At 42.3% G+C, this 14,630-nt stretch overlaps 1 protein-coding gene across 4 annotated transcripts in view; it reads left to right on the top strand.

Moving 5' to 3' along the window:
* The window catches only part of AP2A2 (adaptor related protein complex 2 subunit alpha 2), a 79,272-nt gene that overhangs the window by 43,876 nt on the left and 20,766 nt on the right, over positions 1 to 14,630 (top strand). For 2 of the 4 annotated variants that reach the window (XM_054970502.1, XM_054970501.1), the window contains exons 9-16: positions 4,119 to 4,287; positions 4,889 to 5,026; positions 5,739 to 5,921; positions 8,746 to 8,843; positions 9,713 to 9,944; positions 10,192 to 10,365; positions 11,417 to 11,580; positions 13,436 to 13,516. In XM_054970502.1, coding sequence (XP_054826477.1) covers positions 4,119 to 4,287; positions 4,889 to 5,026; positions 5,739 to 5,921; positions 8,746 to 8,843; positions 9,713 to 9,944; positions 10,192 to 10,365; positions 11,417 to 11,580; positions 13,436 to 13,516 — 1,239 coding nt within the window. The remainder of the gene's footprint in view (positions 1 to 4,118; positions 4,288 to 4,888; positions 5,027 to 5,738; positions 5,922 to 8,745; positions 8,844 to 9,712; positions 9,945 to 10,191; positions 10,366 to 11,416; positions 11,581 to 13,435; positions 13,517 to 14,630) is intronic. The other 2 variants (XM_054970505.1, XM_054970503.1) reach the window with 1 other exon arrangement.

Below are 14,630 nucleotides of genomic sequence, written 5' to 3'. Positions count from 1 at the left end.
AACGGGCCAGTCGCTTACAGGCCTCCCTCTGGAAGTGTGCGATGGCAGCCACGGACTCACCCGCAACGGCACCACCATCTGCCTCGTCCAGTTCCACCTCACGGCCTCCCCCTTCTCTGACGGGTTCGAAAACTCTGCGGGGTCCGTTGCCGAGTCGTTCGTAACCGAGGCCGACGGAGTCGCTCGTCTCCACAAAACGGAGCTCCTCGGAACCAGCAATCTGCGAACGGAGACCATTGGTTCCGAAGACCTCTCGGAACCGACCACCATCGACATCGGCTTCCATCTCAACTTCTCCTACATGGGCCATAGAACACTCAGTATGGCTACAAGCAGTACACATCCCCGGGGTGGAGAATTCGATGGCAGACCATCTGAGCAGACTCCACAGGGACAATCACGAGTGGGCCATTCAGGACAGGTACCTGCTCCCAATATTCTCCAGGTGGGGATTCCCAGACCTAGACCTTTTCGCTTCGGAGGAAAATCACAAGACTCCTGCTAACTGCTCCAGAGGAGGGGTAGGTCTAGAGTCACATGGGGATGCGTTTCAACTCGGATGGTCGGGTTGCCAATTTTACACATTTCCCCCGTTCCCCTTGCTGGCCAAAGTTCTCAGCAAAGTGCAGAGGGACAGAACATCTGTCATCCTGATAGCCCCGTTCTGGCCCCGGCAGCCATGATTCCACACCCTCCTGCAGTTACGGACTCAATCGTACAGCCTCCCAGTGGTTCCGGATCTCTTGACTTGGAGAGGGGTCTTCCACCACAACATCAAGAAACTCAGACTGACAGCTTGGCTGATCAGACAAGATTTTCCTTTTCCACAGCAGTGACTCATGTTTTACAGAACGCTAGACGGCTGTCCACTAGGCAGTCCTATGTGACTAAGTGGGTCAGATTTACTGTTTGGTGTCAACAGAGGGGTTCGGATCCTTTCCTCTCTACCTGAAATTCTTGAATTTTTATGGGAGATCAAGCAGAAGGGGTTGGCTAACAGCTCCGTAAAGGTGTACTTAGCAGCTATTTCTGCTTTTCACCCTCCTGTGGACCGGAGGTCGGTGTTTTCTCACTGTACAGCGAAGTTATTTTTGAAAGGGTTAAATAATTTATTTTCCCCTGTGAGGGCCATTGTCTGGTTCCACCTTTGGTTTTGACTCGTTTGATAGCTAAACCTTTGGAGCCATTAGCTACTTGTCCCTTGCGTTTTCTGTCCATGAAAGTCGCTTTTCTGGTAGCTGTTACTTCAGCGAGAAGGATGGGGGAACTGGCAGCATTATCCTGTGAACCCCCTTACTTAAAAATCCACAATGAAAAGGTAGTACTCAGGACCAAGGTTGAGTTTTTACCGAAAGTGGTGTCTAGTTTTCACCTTTCTTTTGCATTCATACTTCAGAGGGAGAAAAAGCCCTTCATTCTTTGGATGTTCGTAGGGCGATTCTCTTTTATTTGGACATAGTGAAGCCTTTTAAACTGGATTCCAACTTGTTTTTATGTTTTGCGGGACATAAGAAGGGTAGGAAGCAACTTCTCAAACTATATCCCTATGGGTGGTTCAAACTATATTGACATGCTATAATGCTACTAACCTACCTTGTCCTTTGGAGGTGCATGCCCACTCTACCAGGTCCCAAGTGGCGTCAGCAGCTATCCTGAAGGGTGTCCCTCTCCCTGACATCTGCAGAGCAGCGATGTGGGCCTTGGCGGATACTTTTGTGAAGCACTATGCGCTGGACATCCTAGATAGAAAGGAGACAGCGGTGGGCACAGCAGTTCTGCAGTCGATTTTTCTGTGACGAACCTACAACACCTCCACCCAGGTATTAAGCTTTGTAATCTTCCCATGTGGGACTGCACAGGAAGACCATAGATGAAAAACAGTGTTTCACTTACTGTAACTGTTGTTCATCTAGGTCTTCCGTGCAGGCACACATGCCCTCCCTCCTTCCCCGCTAACTCTCTTGGTACTTACCTTGCTGTAGGGCGGCAAAAGAAGACTGAGGGTATGTGGGGGTGCTCCGCCTCTTAAGGGGCCGTTTCGGCGGGAAAGCGGCGGCGCATGCACGCTGAGAGGTGAGAGCGCCCCCTGGTGTTGTTTGAGCTTTGGAAATCTCCGGAATCGGCAGGCCTGCGCATGTGCAGTCCCATGTGTGCCTGCACGGAAGACCTAGATGAACAACAGTTACAGTAAGTGTAACACTGTTTTTCTGGCCTGCAGGGCCGGCACATCCATTGAGGCGGAGCTGGCAGCCTCCTCAAGCAAGCTCTCTGAAGGAGGTGCTGTGGCCCATGCTGGCCCCCCAACGACCCCCCCGGCTTGATCCGGCACCAGGGCTACGGTCCGCGCAGCACAGAAGCAACCAGGCTGTGCCTGTTGCTTCGAGTGCTTGCATCCCCAGCCCGACTGGGCGGCAGCGCCACAGGACGTGCAGCGCAGAAACAATCAGGCTGTGCCTATTGCTTCGTGCACTTGGTGGGTCAATCAGGCTGTGCCTATTGCTTCGTGCACTTGGTGGGTCAATCAGGCTGTGCCTATTGCTTCGTGTGCTTGGTGGGTATTGGACATTGGGAAGGTCAGTTTGTAGCCCCTCAAAGTAGCTTCCAGCAGACACTCCAGTTTTTGCCACTGTCCCTGCCAATTAGAGAACTCCTATTCTGGCCCATCCAGGCAGGAAAAGGGCCAACCCCTCAAAGTAGCTGCTAGCAGACACTCCCATTTTTGTCACTGTGAAGAGAAAATGACAGGAAAGGGGAGGACCCATGGATCATGCCTTTCCCAGGGTTCAGTCTCTCTGAAACTTGGGGGAGTGGGGTCTGTAGAGGACAGTGAGGACTATCTCCCCTGCAAATTTGGTAGGTATTGAATATTGGGAAGGTCAGATTGTAGCCCCTCAAAGTAGCTTCCAACAGACACTCCAGTTTTTGCCACTGTGAAGAGAAAATGACAGGAAAGGGGGGGACCCATGGATCATGCCTTTTCCGGGGTTCAATATAGCAGGCTAATTTTTAAGTTGATAATTTTGTATGGCTCGCAAATGATGTTATAAATATCCCAATTGGCCCTTGGCAGAAAGGGGTTTCTCAAACATTGGCAGAATACTTATTTGAACTAAAAACCTTCAATCCTTCTGTCCTTTAAAGATGAGACAATATGCTACTGTAAGCAATCATTCTGCCAGTGTTTGAGAAACCACTGGAGTGAAAACCAGACTACTACAGGAGTTTCCATTGTTCCGGGGTTGAATTTTGCAACATCTTCCAAGTCTGTATCCTTGGCAGATATATTGCTTGAAAAACTTTCTCTGAAAAAAGTATTCTTCTAAATCTGCTTACTTCATTTTAATGGATTTGCTAAAATTTGTGCCTGAATATACCAGTGACAGTGACTGCAGCCGGTCCCAACTGTGGTTCGCCTATATTCTGTAAAACGCTGGCACACACATACACTGTATCTGAAAGTATGAGAGAGAAACAAACTCTACTTTCAAAAGTCACTTTGCTGACTTTTGAAACCCTGCCAGAGTTGATCCAAAGCATAGGGAGAAAATGTGTACCTACCTAGGCAGCACTTTAAATTACTCTGAATTGCTGCTTAAGAAATTAACCAGTAGACCTGATTCTGTCCTTAGTGTTGCTGCTGTTGCCTCCAGTATGACTCCAGCTTCTTGTCTTGATTGTCTAATTATGATGTCTGAGAAGAATACTTAAAAACCACTAATCTCAGCATCACCATATGAGAAGAAAGTTGAGAACCATGTTGCTAGACCACATTAACACAATTTTACTGGTGCCAGTATATCCAAATGACACCTTCCACGTTATTCCAGTATTGTCTGTCAGTGGAGCAATGTGGATAGTAAGCAGCCATACTATTCCCATGCCATTGTGCAGTAAGGACTGGGATCCTCTATATCTTAGTGAAACATTCTATTGCAAAGCTGGTGATTTAGCTTTCAGCTTTTAAAATGGAGCCCTATGTACTTTCTGCTGTATGAAGCTGTGCAATTACTAACTTACCACAGAGTTTTTGCTGCCATAATTCTCTTTGTGAAGGTTCCTCCTTGATGATTGGTTTGCCTTTTTACTTTGTTCACTCTCTCTCTCTCTCTTCCACCTAGTGAGCCAAACCTGCTTGTTCGTGCCTGTAATCAGTTAGGCCAGTTCTTGCAGCACCGGGAAACTAATCTCCGTTACTTAGCACTGGAAAGCATGTGCACTCTTGCCAGTTCTGAGTTTTCACATGAGGCCGTGAAAACACACATAGAAACAGTTATCAATGCACTGAAGGTAATTATGGGTTCTGTGTATTACCATTTATCACCCTCTGTCTGCTGCTCCTGCAAGACACACAGCAGCCAGGGTCACCTCTGGTTCCCTTCAGGCAAGCAGAGGCTTTGGAATGGCTTCTCCATTGAGAACTCTCTAAAATGTAGCAGTAGAAAATGAATGGTTCAGATTCCTCTGAGTCTGTGCTTGAAGTATAAACGTGATAATCAAAACGTAACTAAATTAACAAGGGAGTTTGGGTACAAAGGACTCTTTGAAGATCTCCTTCAGCCTTTTGTTGGGCTAGTGGTGAGGAGGAGATCATGGGAGGGCAGCAACATAAGGGCTAATCATGGCTGCTGTTTGCTTCATTTGCTCTCCTGGCTTTGGGCATGTGGCTGAAGCTCAGTTCTTAGCCTTTATTGATCACCACTCAAACTGTTAAGCTGCAGCCCTGGGAGGGGATGACTTTGCCACAAGAAGTAGGATTGGGAGTAGTTGATGGCTTTCACCCTCTCTTTTTTTGCCAGTTTTCAGTTTCAGCAGTATCTGACTTCTTTGCATATTCCTTCCAAAAATGCCTGCCTTGAGCTGACCCTTATAATTGCAATCCCTTTTGCAGACCGAGAGAGATGTAAGTGTACGACAAAGAGCTGTGGATCTCCTGTATGCCATGTGCGACCGAAGCAATGCCCAACAGATTGTTGCTGAGATGCTGAATTACTTAGAAACTGCTGATTATTCCATTAGAGAAGAAATTGTAAGCTTTTTACTTAATCTGATCCAATTTAGGAGTTCCTATTGTCGCAAAATTGAATCTTTAGTACTTGCTGTAGAAGTGTTCTTCATTAGTTTTTTAAAACAAATTATAATATATCCCTGGTCTTATTAAATTACACGTGCAAACATTAGTGTAGCTTGTTTCTGTTCACTTTTGTGGTAAATATTAGATTACCTGACAAAATGGCCACTAAGAAAGAAAAATTGAGGCATTCAGGAATGGAGAGTGTTGCTATGCTCTATGATTTGAAATTGCATTGTGGCTCAGCTGAAGATATTCAAAGGAGTAGCCAAGTTGTAAGTCCATTTTAACATGCTTATCTATAAAGAAAAAAGAGCTTAAACTGAAATTGAGGAAACAATTTTTTTCACTTTCAAGCACTGGTTATATTTACATTGACTTCCGTGGTGTATAAAGACCTGTGGCATGTTAAAATTGTTTAGCCTTCTCAATTAGTTCGTGGGTACTAATTTGTGTTGAGGTAGAGTGTAGCCTCAGTTGTATTAGAGGGCTTTCCTGTCCTAGTTGGCTTTGATGAAATGGGTTGTGTAAAAATCCTGTTCTGTTTTATTGTTTAATTTTGCTGTCCTTTGTTTTGAATGGATGGCTGTTAAACATAGTAGAAATCATTGTGCACATCTGCCCAGCCATTATGATAAAGCTGCTTGTAAGTTTGTGTATTTTTGTTCAGGTACTAAAGGTTGCAATTTTAGCTGAGAAGTATGCAGTGGACTACACCTGGTATGTCGATACAATCTTGAATCTGATTCGAATTGCTGGGGATTATGTGAGTGAAGAGGTGTGGTACAGAGTCATTCAGATCGTAATTAACAGAGATGATGTGCAAGGATACGCAGCAAAGACTGTCTTTGAGGTAAGAAGTGAGACTTTCAGTTATGAAAAGTCTTTGAACTGCAATGAGAACTGCTGATTGCTCATATTTTTACGTAAGTAGTCCCTCACAGCTGTTGGTGGGACTATGTTTGACTTGACTTCTTCTTTTATTTGTTACCCATCAATGCCAGATGGTTGCTAAGCTGTGACAAATCTTTAACAGAAGAACTGAAATACTACTTTTAGAAGCTATATTACTCTGCTCAATGATAGTAAAAAAACTGAAGCAATTTATAAAGAGGTCTGGAATTTTAGATATATTTAAAATCTCTAAAGTGAACCAAAGAAATTGCTATAGACCAGAAATGTGTAAATTACTGTGGGCGAGGGGGGTTAGGGGGAAGGAAATCTGTAGTTTAACATAGCAATTGGCATAAATATTGTGAGAATAAAAACAGACTATATTGAACATGGAACTTTAATTCCAGGTAACGAGGACAGGGTTGTAGGCTGATGCTAAAAATGCGTGCTCTCATGACTTTGCTATGGTGAAGGATGAGCTTCAGTCAGTTTTTCCTATGGATTTGGTTTCTTTCAGGTAGCTGCTGCCACTTGAGTATGCAGTATTCATATTGGCCCATGGTCCTTTCAGGGCTCTTATCTTGGATACTGTCTGGATAGTGAGGACACTTATCTGGCCCTCTCATCCTGGGCTATAGTTTCTGGACCAAGACCCTGTTGTTGTTGGCAAGAGATGGTATTGGTAACAAGGACCTCAGCACTACTACCCCTCTTAAAAGCAAAGTGGTGCTTTCTTTTTTTGTCTTGATTACCTAGTTTGGGGTAATAAATTCAGAACTGATCCTCGGTCTTCAAACTCCTGTAAAGACCTTTCCTGTTATGTGTTGCTTCCTGAATGAAGTACACTAGGTCTAAAGTATTCAGTGAGACTTGCTTTCCATGTATGAGTTGTCTCCACCTCCCACTTTCAAGTACATAGCAGGAAAATCAAAGCACTGTTTGTGTTTAGATGACTCAGGTGAACGAGCTAAGTTTTATGCTCTCAAGAAAAGTTTTAAAGTCTTCTCCAAAACCTCAGGGTTATTTTATAAACAGATTATTTCTAAAGATAGATATGGAGATCAGTCAAGACCTGGAGCCCTTGGATTCTAGTTGTGACAGTCTGACACTGAGTGGAAAGGGAGGAACTGTTAAGATCTTGCGCAGTGGCAAAACCCTTTTGTGACATGCCATTGTGAGGCACCACAATAAAAATACTGAATCTTCATCAGTGGTTGTTGTGGGTTTTCCGGGCTGTATTGCCGTGGTCTTGGCATTGTAGTTCCTGACGTTTCGCCAGCCTTATTCCATCATTGTCTGACAACCAGTGACTTCCAATGGGATAATGAATTCTATGAACAGATGGATGGGGTAGCCGTGGGGAGCCCTCTCAGCCCAGTTATAGCAAACTTCTACATGGAACATTTTGAAAAAACAGCTCTAGAATCAGCACCCCACAAACCTCCAGTTTGTGGATGATACATTTATCATTTGGAACCATGGGGAGGAAGAATTGATGGGGTTTTTGAATCATCTCAACAACATCCACCGGAACATACAATTCACAATGGAGAAAGAAATCGAGGGAAAACTCCCATTTCATCCGCAAAGCAAACTTTCAGTTAGGTCACAAGGTCTACAGGAAACCGACTCACACTGATCGGTACTTACACAAAGACTCCAATCACCACCCCCGACAGAAAAGAGGCATAATGAAAACATTAGTGGATTGCGCAAGACGGATATGTGAGCCGCACTTTCTCAATGAGGAAATTTATCATCTAAACCACGCACTTCAGGCAAATGGCTACTCCAGAAATGAAATTCGAAGAGCAATCAAACCCAGGATGAATCAAACAAGCAAGGAAAAACAGTCTCCTACAGGAAAAGTGTTTTTGCCATATATCAAAGGAATTACTGATCAGATGGGAAAGGTTATGAAAAAGCATAACCTTCAAGCAGCATTCAGACCCACCCGAAAAATACAACAGATGCTACGATCAGCAAAAGACAGTAGAGACCCCCTCACCTCTGCAGGAGTATACCGTATATCCTGCAGCTGTGGACAAGTTTACATCGGGACCACAAAGCATAGCATCCAGACAAGAATAAAAGAACATGAAAGACACTGCAGACTTGGACAACCTGAAAAATCAGCAGTGGCTGAACATAGCCTAACTCAAACAGGGCACAGTATCTTATTCCAGGACACCAAAATACTGGACAACACTTCCAACTACTTTGTCAGACTGCACGGGGAAGCCATTGAAATTCACAAGCATAAGCAAAACTTCAACAGGAAAGAAGAAACCTTAAGAATGAACAGAGCATGGTTTCCAGTTCTGAAAAACACCAGGCTAACAAAACACTCTATACTCGACAATAGCCCTGCAGAGAAGATTAGCACATCAAGCACCAATCCATATGCAAAAGAACCTCCTCAGGATACAGTGAAGCCTCCCGCCATTAGCATTCCACACCCTGGGAAACTCTTACAGGATGACTCAGCTCAACCTCACCCCTCCTGAGTAGATATAAATGACCTGCCAACACCTTTTCCACACTGTGACACTGAGAGATCTCTGTCTTTTGGTGCTACACCTCTGAAGATGCCAGCCACAGCTGCTGGCGAAACGTCAGGAACTACAATGCCAAGACCACGGCAATACAGCCCGGAAAACCCACAACAACCATCGTTCTCCGGCCGTGAAAGCCTTCGACAATACAATCTTCATCAGTGTTATATCTGTACACTTATTAAATCAGTGGTTTGCTTGGGATTAAAATGTCTTGTTTTTTTACAGGCTCTTCAAGCACCAGCCTGCCATGAGAACTTGGTAAAAGTAGGTGGTTACATCTTGGGAGAATTTGGAAATCTGATTGCTGGTGATCCAAGATCTAGGTATAGATACTCTTGAACAGGAATTGGGAGTTGTTTTCTTGGTATGGTAGACAAGCAGCACTTTTAAAATTTTATAGTGGTCTACGTCAATAATGTCAATTTCTTCTTACATGCTCACTAGCACAACCCCTGTGATCTCTCTGCATACTTTTACAGCTGCATACAAATTCTCCGTCCATGTATTGTCCCTCTTTTCTTTTTCGTGAGTGCATGTAATTCTCCCCTAAAATAGTCCATGTCTGAAAGACTCTTCTCTCAGTAACATAACTAATTTTTCAGTTGTGTCTAACAGCAGCTTTTGACTCTGCTGCTCCTATGTCCAGGTCCTTTTGTTAGAGCGCTACTTCCCAGAACAAAACCCTTTGAAAAGAGCAAGAATCTAGTAGCACTGATAAGATTAACAAAATTGGTAGTAAGCTATCAGCTTTCATGAGTCACAGCTCACTTCTTCAGACATAGCTAGAAGCTGTATAGGTGCTTATAGGCACTACTGAACTCTTGCTCTTTTCTGCCGCTACAGACAAACACAGCTACCCATCTTGATCAAAAAACGCTTGAGTTAGTCATCCTTATGTATCCTAACCTGGCTGTGATGAGCCATGGAAAGCATGATACTATATAGCTGTATAAATACAGCTGGGAGTTGATGTGAAGAATGTTTTATTGGGGTTGTGGGCTTGAAACCTCCATCTGTGGTGTTAAAATGATACATTTCCAAGTGCTGCAATTGTACTATATAAAATGCTAAGTGTAGAGTTGCAGAAACCTTATGAATGCAGTGTTAGAATTACAAGCTATTAAACATTGAACTTTTGTGCACCAAATGATTGCATATTTTCCAAACTGTAATCTCATTGTCTTCCCCACAGTCCTCTGATCCAGTTCAACCTGCTACACTCCAAGTTCCATTTGTGTAGTGTTCCTACTCGTGCTTTGCTTCTGTCCACTTACATCAAGTTTGTGAATTTGTTTCCTGAGATAAAAATGACCATTCAAGATGTACTACGCAGCGATAGTCAGCTGAAAAATGCTGATGTCGAGCTACAGCAGAGAGCTGTTGAATACCTGAGGCTCAGTACAATTGCAAGTACTGATATCTTGGTATGTATGCACAGCTGATGGTAGTACTGCATACTTGTGAACCTTGTGCCTGTGAATGTTCAATTCTAGTTTGGGGGGTGGGTATTCATTTGAATAGTGATGCTGGATTATTTGATTTCTGACTGCAATAAATAGGTGATGATTTAAATCAATCCTGGGATTACAGTTCAAATATGAACAGCATGTTTCTTGCCTTGCCAAAGTGAACATATGTCTAGGTTTCATACTGGCTTGTTTTCCCTACAAGGCAACTGTACTAGAAGAAATGCCTCCCTTTCCAGAGAGGGAGTCCTCTATTCTGGCCAAACTCAAGAGGAAAAAAGGCCCCAACACAGTTACTGACCTGGAAGAGACAAAAAAGGAGAGAAACTCTGATGTGAATGGGGGGACTGAAGCTACTCTTGTCAATGCCAGTACTACGGTAGGATTCTTTTAACAGCATACCGTATCTCTTCTAGGAAGGTTGTAAGAGGATGAGGGGTGTATTTGGGTGCATATATAGACTAACTGAGAGGACTTCAGCCATATTGCTACCTCCAAAATATTATTTTCAGGCCCTCCTCACTTTTTTCTAATTGTCTCGAGCAGTTCTAGAAATAGCCTTGTTTTCTGATAATTAAATGCTGGTACATATGCCTAGTTGTTAAGTTTAGGAAAAAGCAGATTTCAGTGGAGTTTGGAATGTTTTTAGTGCAGTGGATTGACTTAAGGAATTTCTTTTATAAATCTAGCAGACAGGCTTTAGGTCTGTTGAAATTGTCAAATAATTATTCATATTTTTACTGGCTTGAAGTTGATAGTAGATTATCTCGTATGCTCTGTGAAAACCTTCAAAATCTGAAAGTGCTGCTCTAATGCCTCACTGTAGCTATAACATTAGGCCACTTCTAATGATTTTCAGTCAGATGTGTTCCTGCAAACCTCTGGGACAAAAAGCAGCTTATGAGTACAAGGCATATATAATGAGAATCTAGGAGTGACTTGCAATTAAGCACAGTCATATACAGTCCTCGTATGATTTCAGGATCAATGTACAGGAATCCTTCTCATTACTCTCAAGCCTCCACCCCTCCACATACACTCCAGGTTAAGTTGATAGCTTTGTTAATTGCTGTAGTTTTAGTCCAGTGCCACTGTTTTTCTGTTTCTAGCTAGTTTTCATTGTATGCTTTGGGGATCAGTTTGCCTAGGAAGTGGGATAGCAAAATAAAGAATTAGTATGGTATACCATGCAGTGGGTTGGATGCAGTCAGCTTTCTTAACTCAGCTTATCTGGCTTGCGTCCATGCAGATCCAAAGGTGAACCCTTTTTCCTTCCTTTTTTCACCAACCCTGCAGTCTTAACAATACTCCTTTTGATTATGAAAAATGTTAAGGTTTGGTTGGTATTTGATAATAGTCTGTTTTGAATTTTAGCATTCTGTTTTATGAGCCTTCTTTAATTGTGAACTTTCAACTGTATTCTTTTACAGTCAACTCCATCTCCTTCAGCAGATCTTTTAGGTCTTGGGGCAGCCCCAGCAACAAATTCTGTACCTCCCCCAACATCTAGTGGCAGCTTGTTGGTGGATGTCTTCTCAGATTCTTCTGCAGTTCCTGCTTCTCTTGCACTTAATTCTGAAGATAATTTTTCAAGGTACTCACGTCGTAGGAGTGGAGGGAGGTTTTCTTTTTTCTTTCCTCGCCTCTACCAGCTACAGTTGCTGCTTAATTTAGTGAGACCCCAAAAGTAGATTACAAGACCCTGGGGTGGGTCTGGGGTCTGGAAATGTAGTTTGTCTCAAATTACTTCTTTTGAATGATCTTGCTGCATAATAAAACTTGCAGCATTTAATAATAAGGGATTCTTCATCACAAAGCACATATACTTGGCAAAATAGGTGCATATTGCATACATTTTGATTGTATAAGAATTCAGAAAAATGTTTTAATCAGATTCTAAGTGTGGAATCCCTTTCCCTATCAATTGAAAATATTTTTATTCCATTTACAAAAGGAACTTTAGGTGAATTTAACAACCATTAAAAATTGTGAGGATGAGTACATTGAACATTTTTGCTTTGAGATTTGTTGCCATGTTTTAGTATCTTAGTTCCATATCTTTTAAGCTTCACTTTTAATGAGACTGTATTATTTTTGAAGCATTAGTATGCAAGTTATCCAATTAACTTGTATTCGGACAACTTTATCATCAGTGGAGAATGCCGGATATGGGAAACTGTTCTGAATAAACTTGATTTGCTACCCTTGATCAAACATAAGGTTCTTAAAATAATTGTTTTTTAAATTATAGTTCCAAAATACATTTTCTACTTAGCTTCTCACCAAACATAGCCCTGCTGTCAAATAATTACAGCAAAGCAAATAATTACAATGCAGAACAATGAAATGCCACAATGAAATACATAAATACAGTAGGTGTGTAATACGATTATACTCCAGTTATTTAATGCATGTAGTGAAATATGGTAATGAGGGCAACTCGGTTTAATAATAAGAACAGGCAATCAAAATTATATAACACACAATTCAAACATCAGTTTTAAAGTGCAAGGTGCTAGTAAACATCGTAATTACTTATTCCTGTGATAATATACAAAGTGCTGATGCCTGTTCGTAAAGTGACCGTGCCTTCTCAATGTGCCCAATATATTGTACACTATAGGAAAGAAGAAATAATACAACAAGTACAAACTTGAATGACAATGGAATTACAAGTGATATCAAGTATAATCCAGATCAAATTAATACAATCAGAGTGCATAGAGGACAAGCCTAGGAGCGAAGGCTGGTGTGCTTGGAGAACTTGTTTAAGATTAATGTTTCCTGTAACTGCCATGATGAAGAAATTTTGAAATGGGAGGATGTTGCTAGCTGGCCCATAGCAGTTACAAGCGGTTATAGACATTTGGCTTGCCCTCTACGCACTCTAGGAACTACTAGTTCAGTGAAATATTAGTGGCTATCACTAAAATATCTGGAGTTGGTGTGGGGCTGAAGCCAGCTGTCTCACGTTTGAGAATCACAGATCTTTCCTGTGTTCCTCTTACGATCCCCGGAAAATTGATTCCTGGGATCATGAAACTTGCATAGACAACTCCTGGCTTCAGTAAGGAAGAGGACAAAATTGCCCCCTTCTTCCTCTCCTATCAACTGACAGAAGAGGAAGGAGGGGTGATTTCTCCCTCTTCCCTCTTTTCAGTGTAGGCACCTGAGTTTTCCTTTGTGTCCATATGGGTCCCCTAGCCTTTTTTAGGCTAACAAGCAGATTCTAGTGGAATTATATTGTAGTTTCCTCAAACTGTCCCCTGAGCAACTTGAGGGAGGGGAAGCAATTGAAGTATAGTTTTAGCATCTACTGGCTTTTAGAGGTTACACCCTAAAATGCTGTGCATTAAGAAGTAAGAGAGAAGACGCCCACCCCCCAGTTTTCTACTAACAATTACCTCCCTCTTTGTTGCTGCCTCCTTTCTTTCTGCTGTTTCACTTAGTCCTGACCTGGCTTCAACTGAGCAGGTAGTTTCTGAGGAACCAGCTGATGCTGTGCATGATGCTGATGAACTTTGTCACAAGTAAGCAATACTAAAATCTTGCAGGACTGGGCAACTGGTATAGATTTTAACTTTCAAAATTTAAGTTTTAAGAAAGCCAATTTAATTTTGGGGTCAGAGATCACAAAATCCTTCTCTTGGAGAATAAGCTTAATATATGAAACAGTGTAGAGAAGTCTTCATATAGGTTTCTAGTCAGTTATTTATAATATGGTTGTTAATTATGGAAATGATTGACAACATAGGGAAGTCGAGTTAGGGCTGAATGGAGTTTAGAGGCTGTAGGGAGGACATTAGAGGGAATAAAGTGTAATTCAAGCTTACATATTTTGTCAGACAACTGGTACTTCTCAATTTATTAGTGACCAGCTTTCTCAGTTATTACAGAATGAATATTTTTCAGCTTCTCAGTGTTATCTATTCTCAGAGCTGATAAGTTATATAGTTGTTCATCACTTGATTAGCAGCACACATGACTGAACTATCGCAGATCAAATACCACAGAATTTTCATGGCACTTTTAGTAGTGTTTGGGGCTGACTTTCAAAGAATCAGCCCTCATGCAACCTGTCACTTCTGCATCACACTGGAAATGACATCATTTTCGAGTGCGATGAATAGGCATGTGCGCCTCAGGCTTGCCACTAGCCTTTCCAGATGCCATCCCCCCCTGCCAGCCAAGTGAGCAGCAGTGGGGACAGAGGCTGGCAGAGGCTAGGGTAGGAGATTTCCTGCTACAGCAGAGGATCTGACAGGCCTGAAACAAATTTATTCTTTCTGTCACATCTTTTACACAGTTTTGCATCCCCCTTTTAACTGGGACTAGTGGTGTGCATATTCTTGTGCTTACATGATGCTTCAAGAGAACTTTGTATTTTTGATGGGTGTTTGACATAATTTAGAACTTTTAGTCTATATAACACACTGGAATATGGTGGAGAAGGAGCCAAAATAACTGCAGGTATTTATCAAATAAGCATTAAGTTATTTTTCAGCCCCTAGTTAGATGACAGAATCAGGTCTCACAACAATCCTGTATAGTAGTCTCTGGTGCTCGTTTTCTAGGTGAGAAATTTAGGTATCTTGCCCAAGTTAATATAATGAGTTCCCAGATGTGTGCTGACTGAACCCTACT

The sequence above is a fragment of the Eublepharis macularius genome, chromosome 2 (genome assembly GCF_028583425.1).
Source record: "Eublepharis macularius isolate TG4126 chromosome 2, MPM_Emac_v1.0, whole genome shotgun sequence".
NCBI lineage: Eukaryota > Metazoa > Chordata > Lepidosauria > Squamata > Eublepharidae > Eublepharis > Eublepharis macularius.
This window is presented reverse-complemented; position numbering and strand designations above follow the sequence as displayed.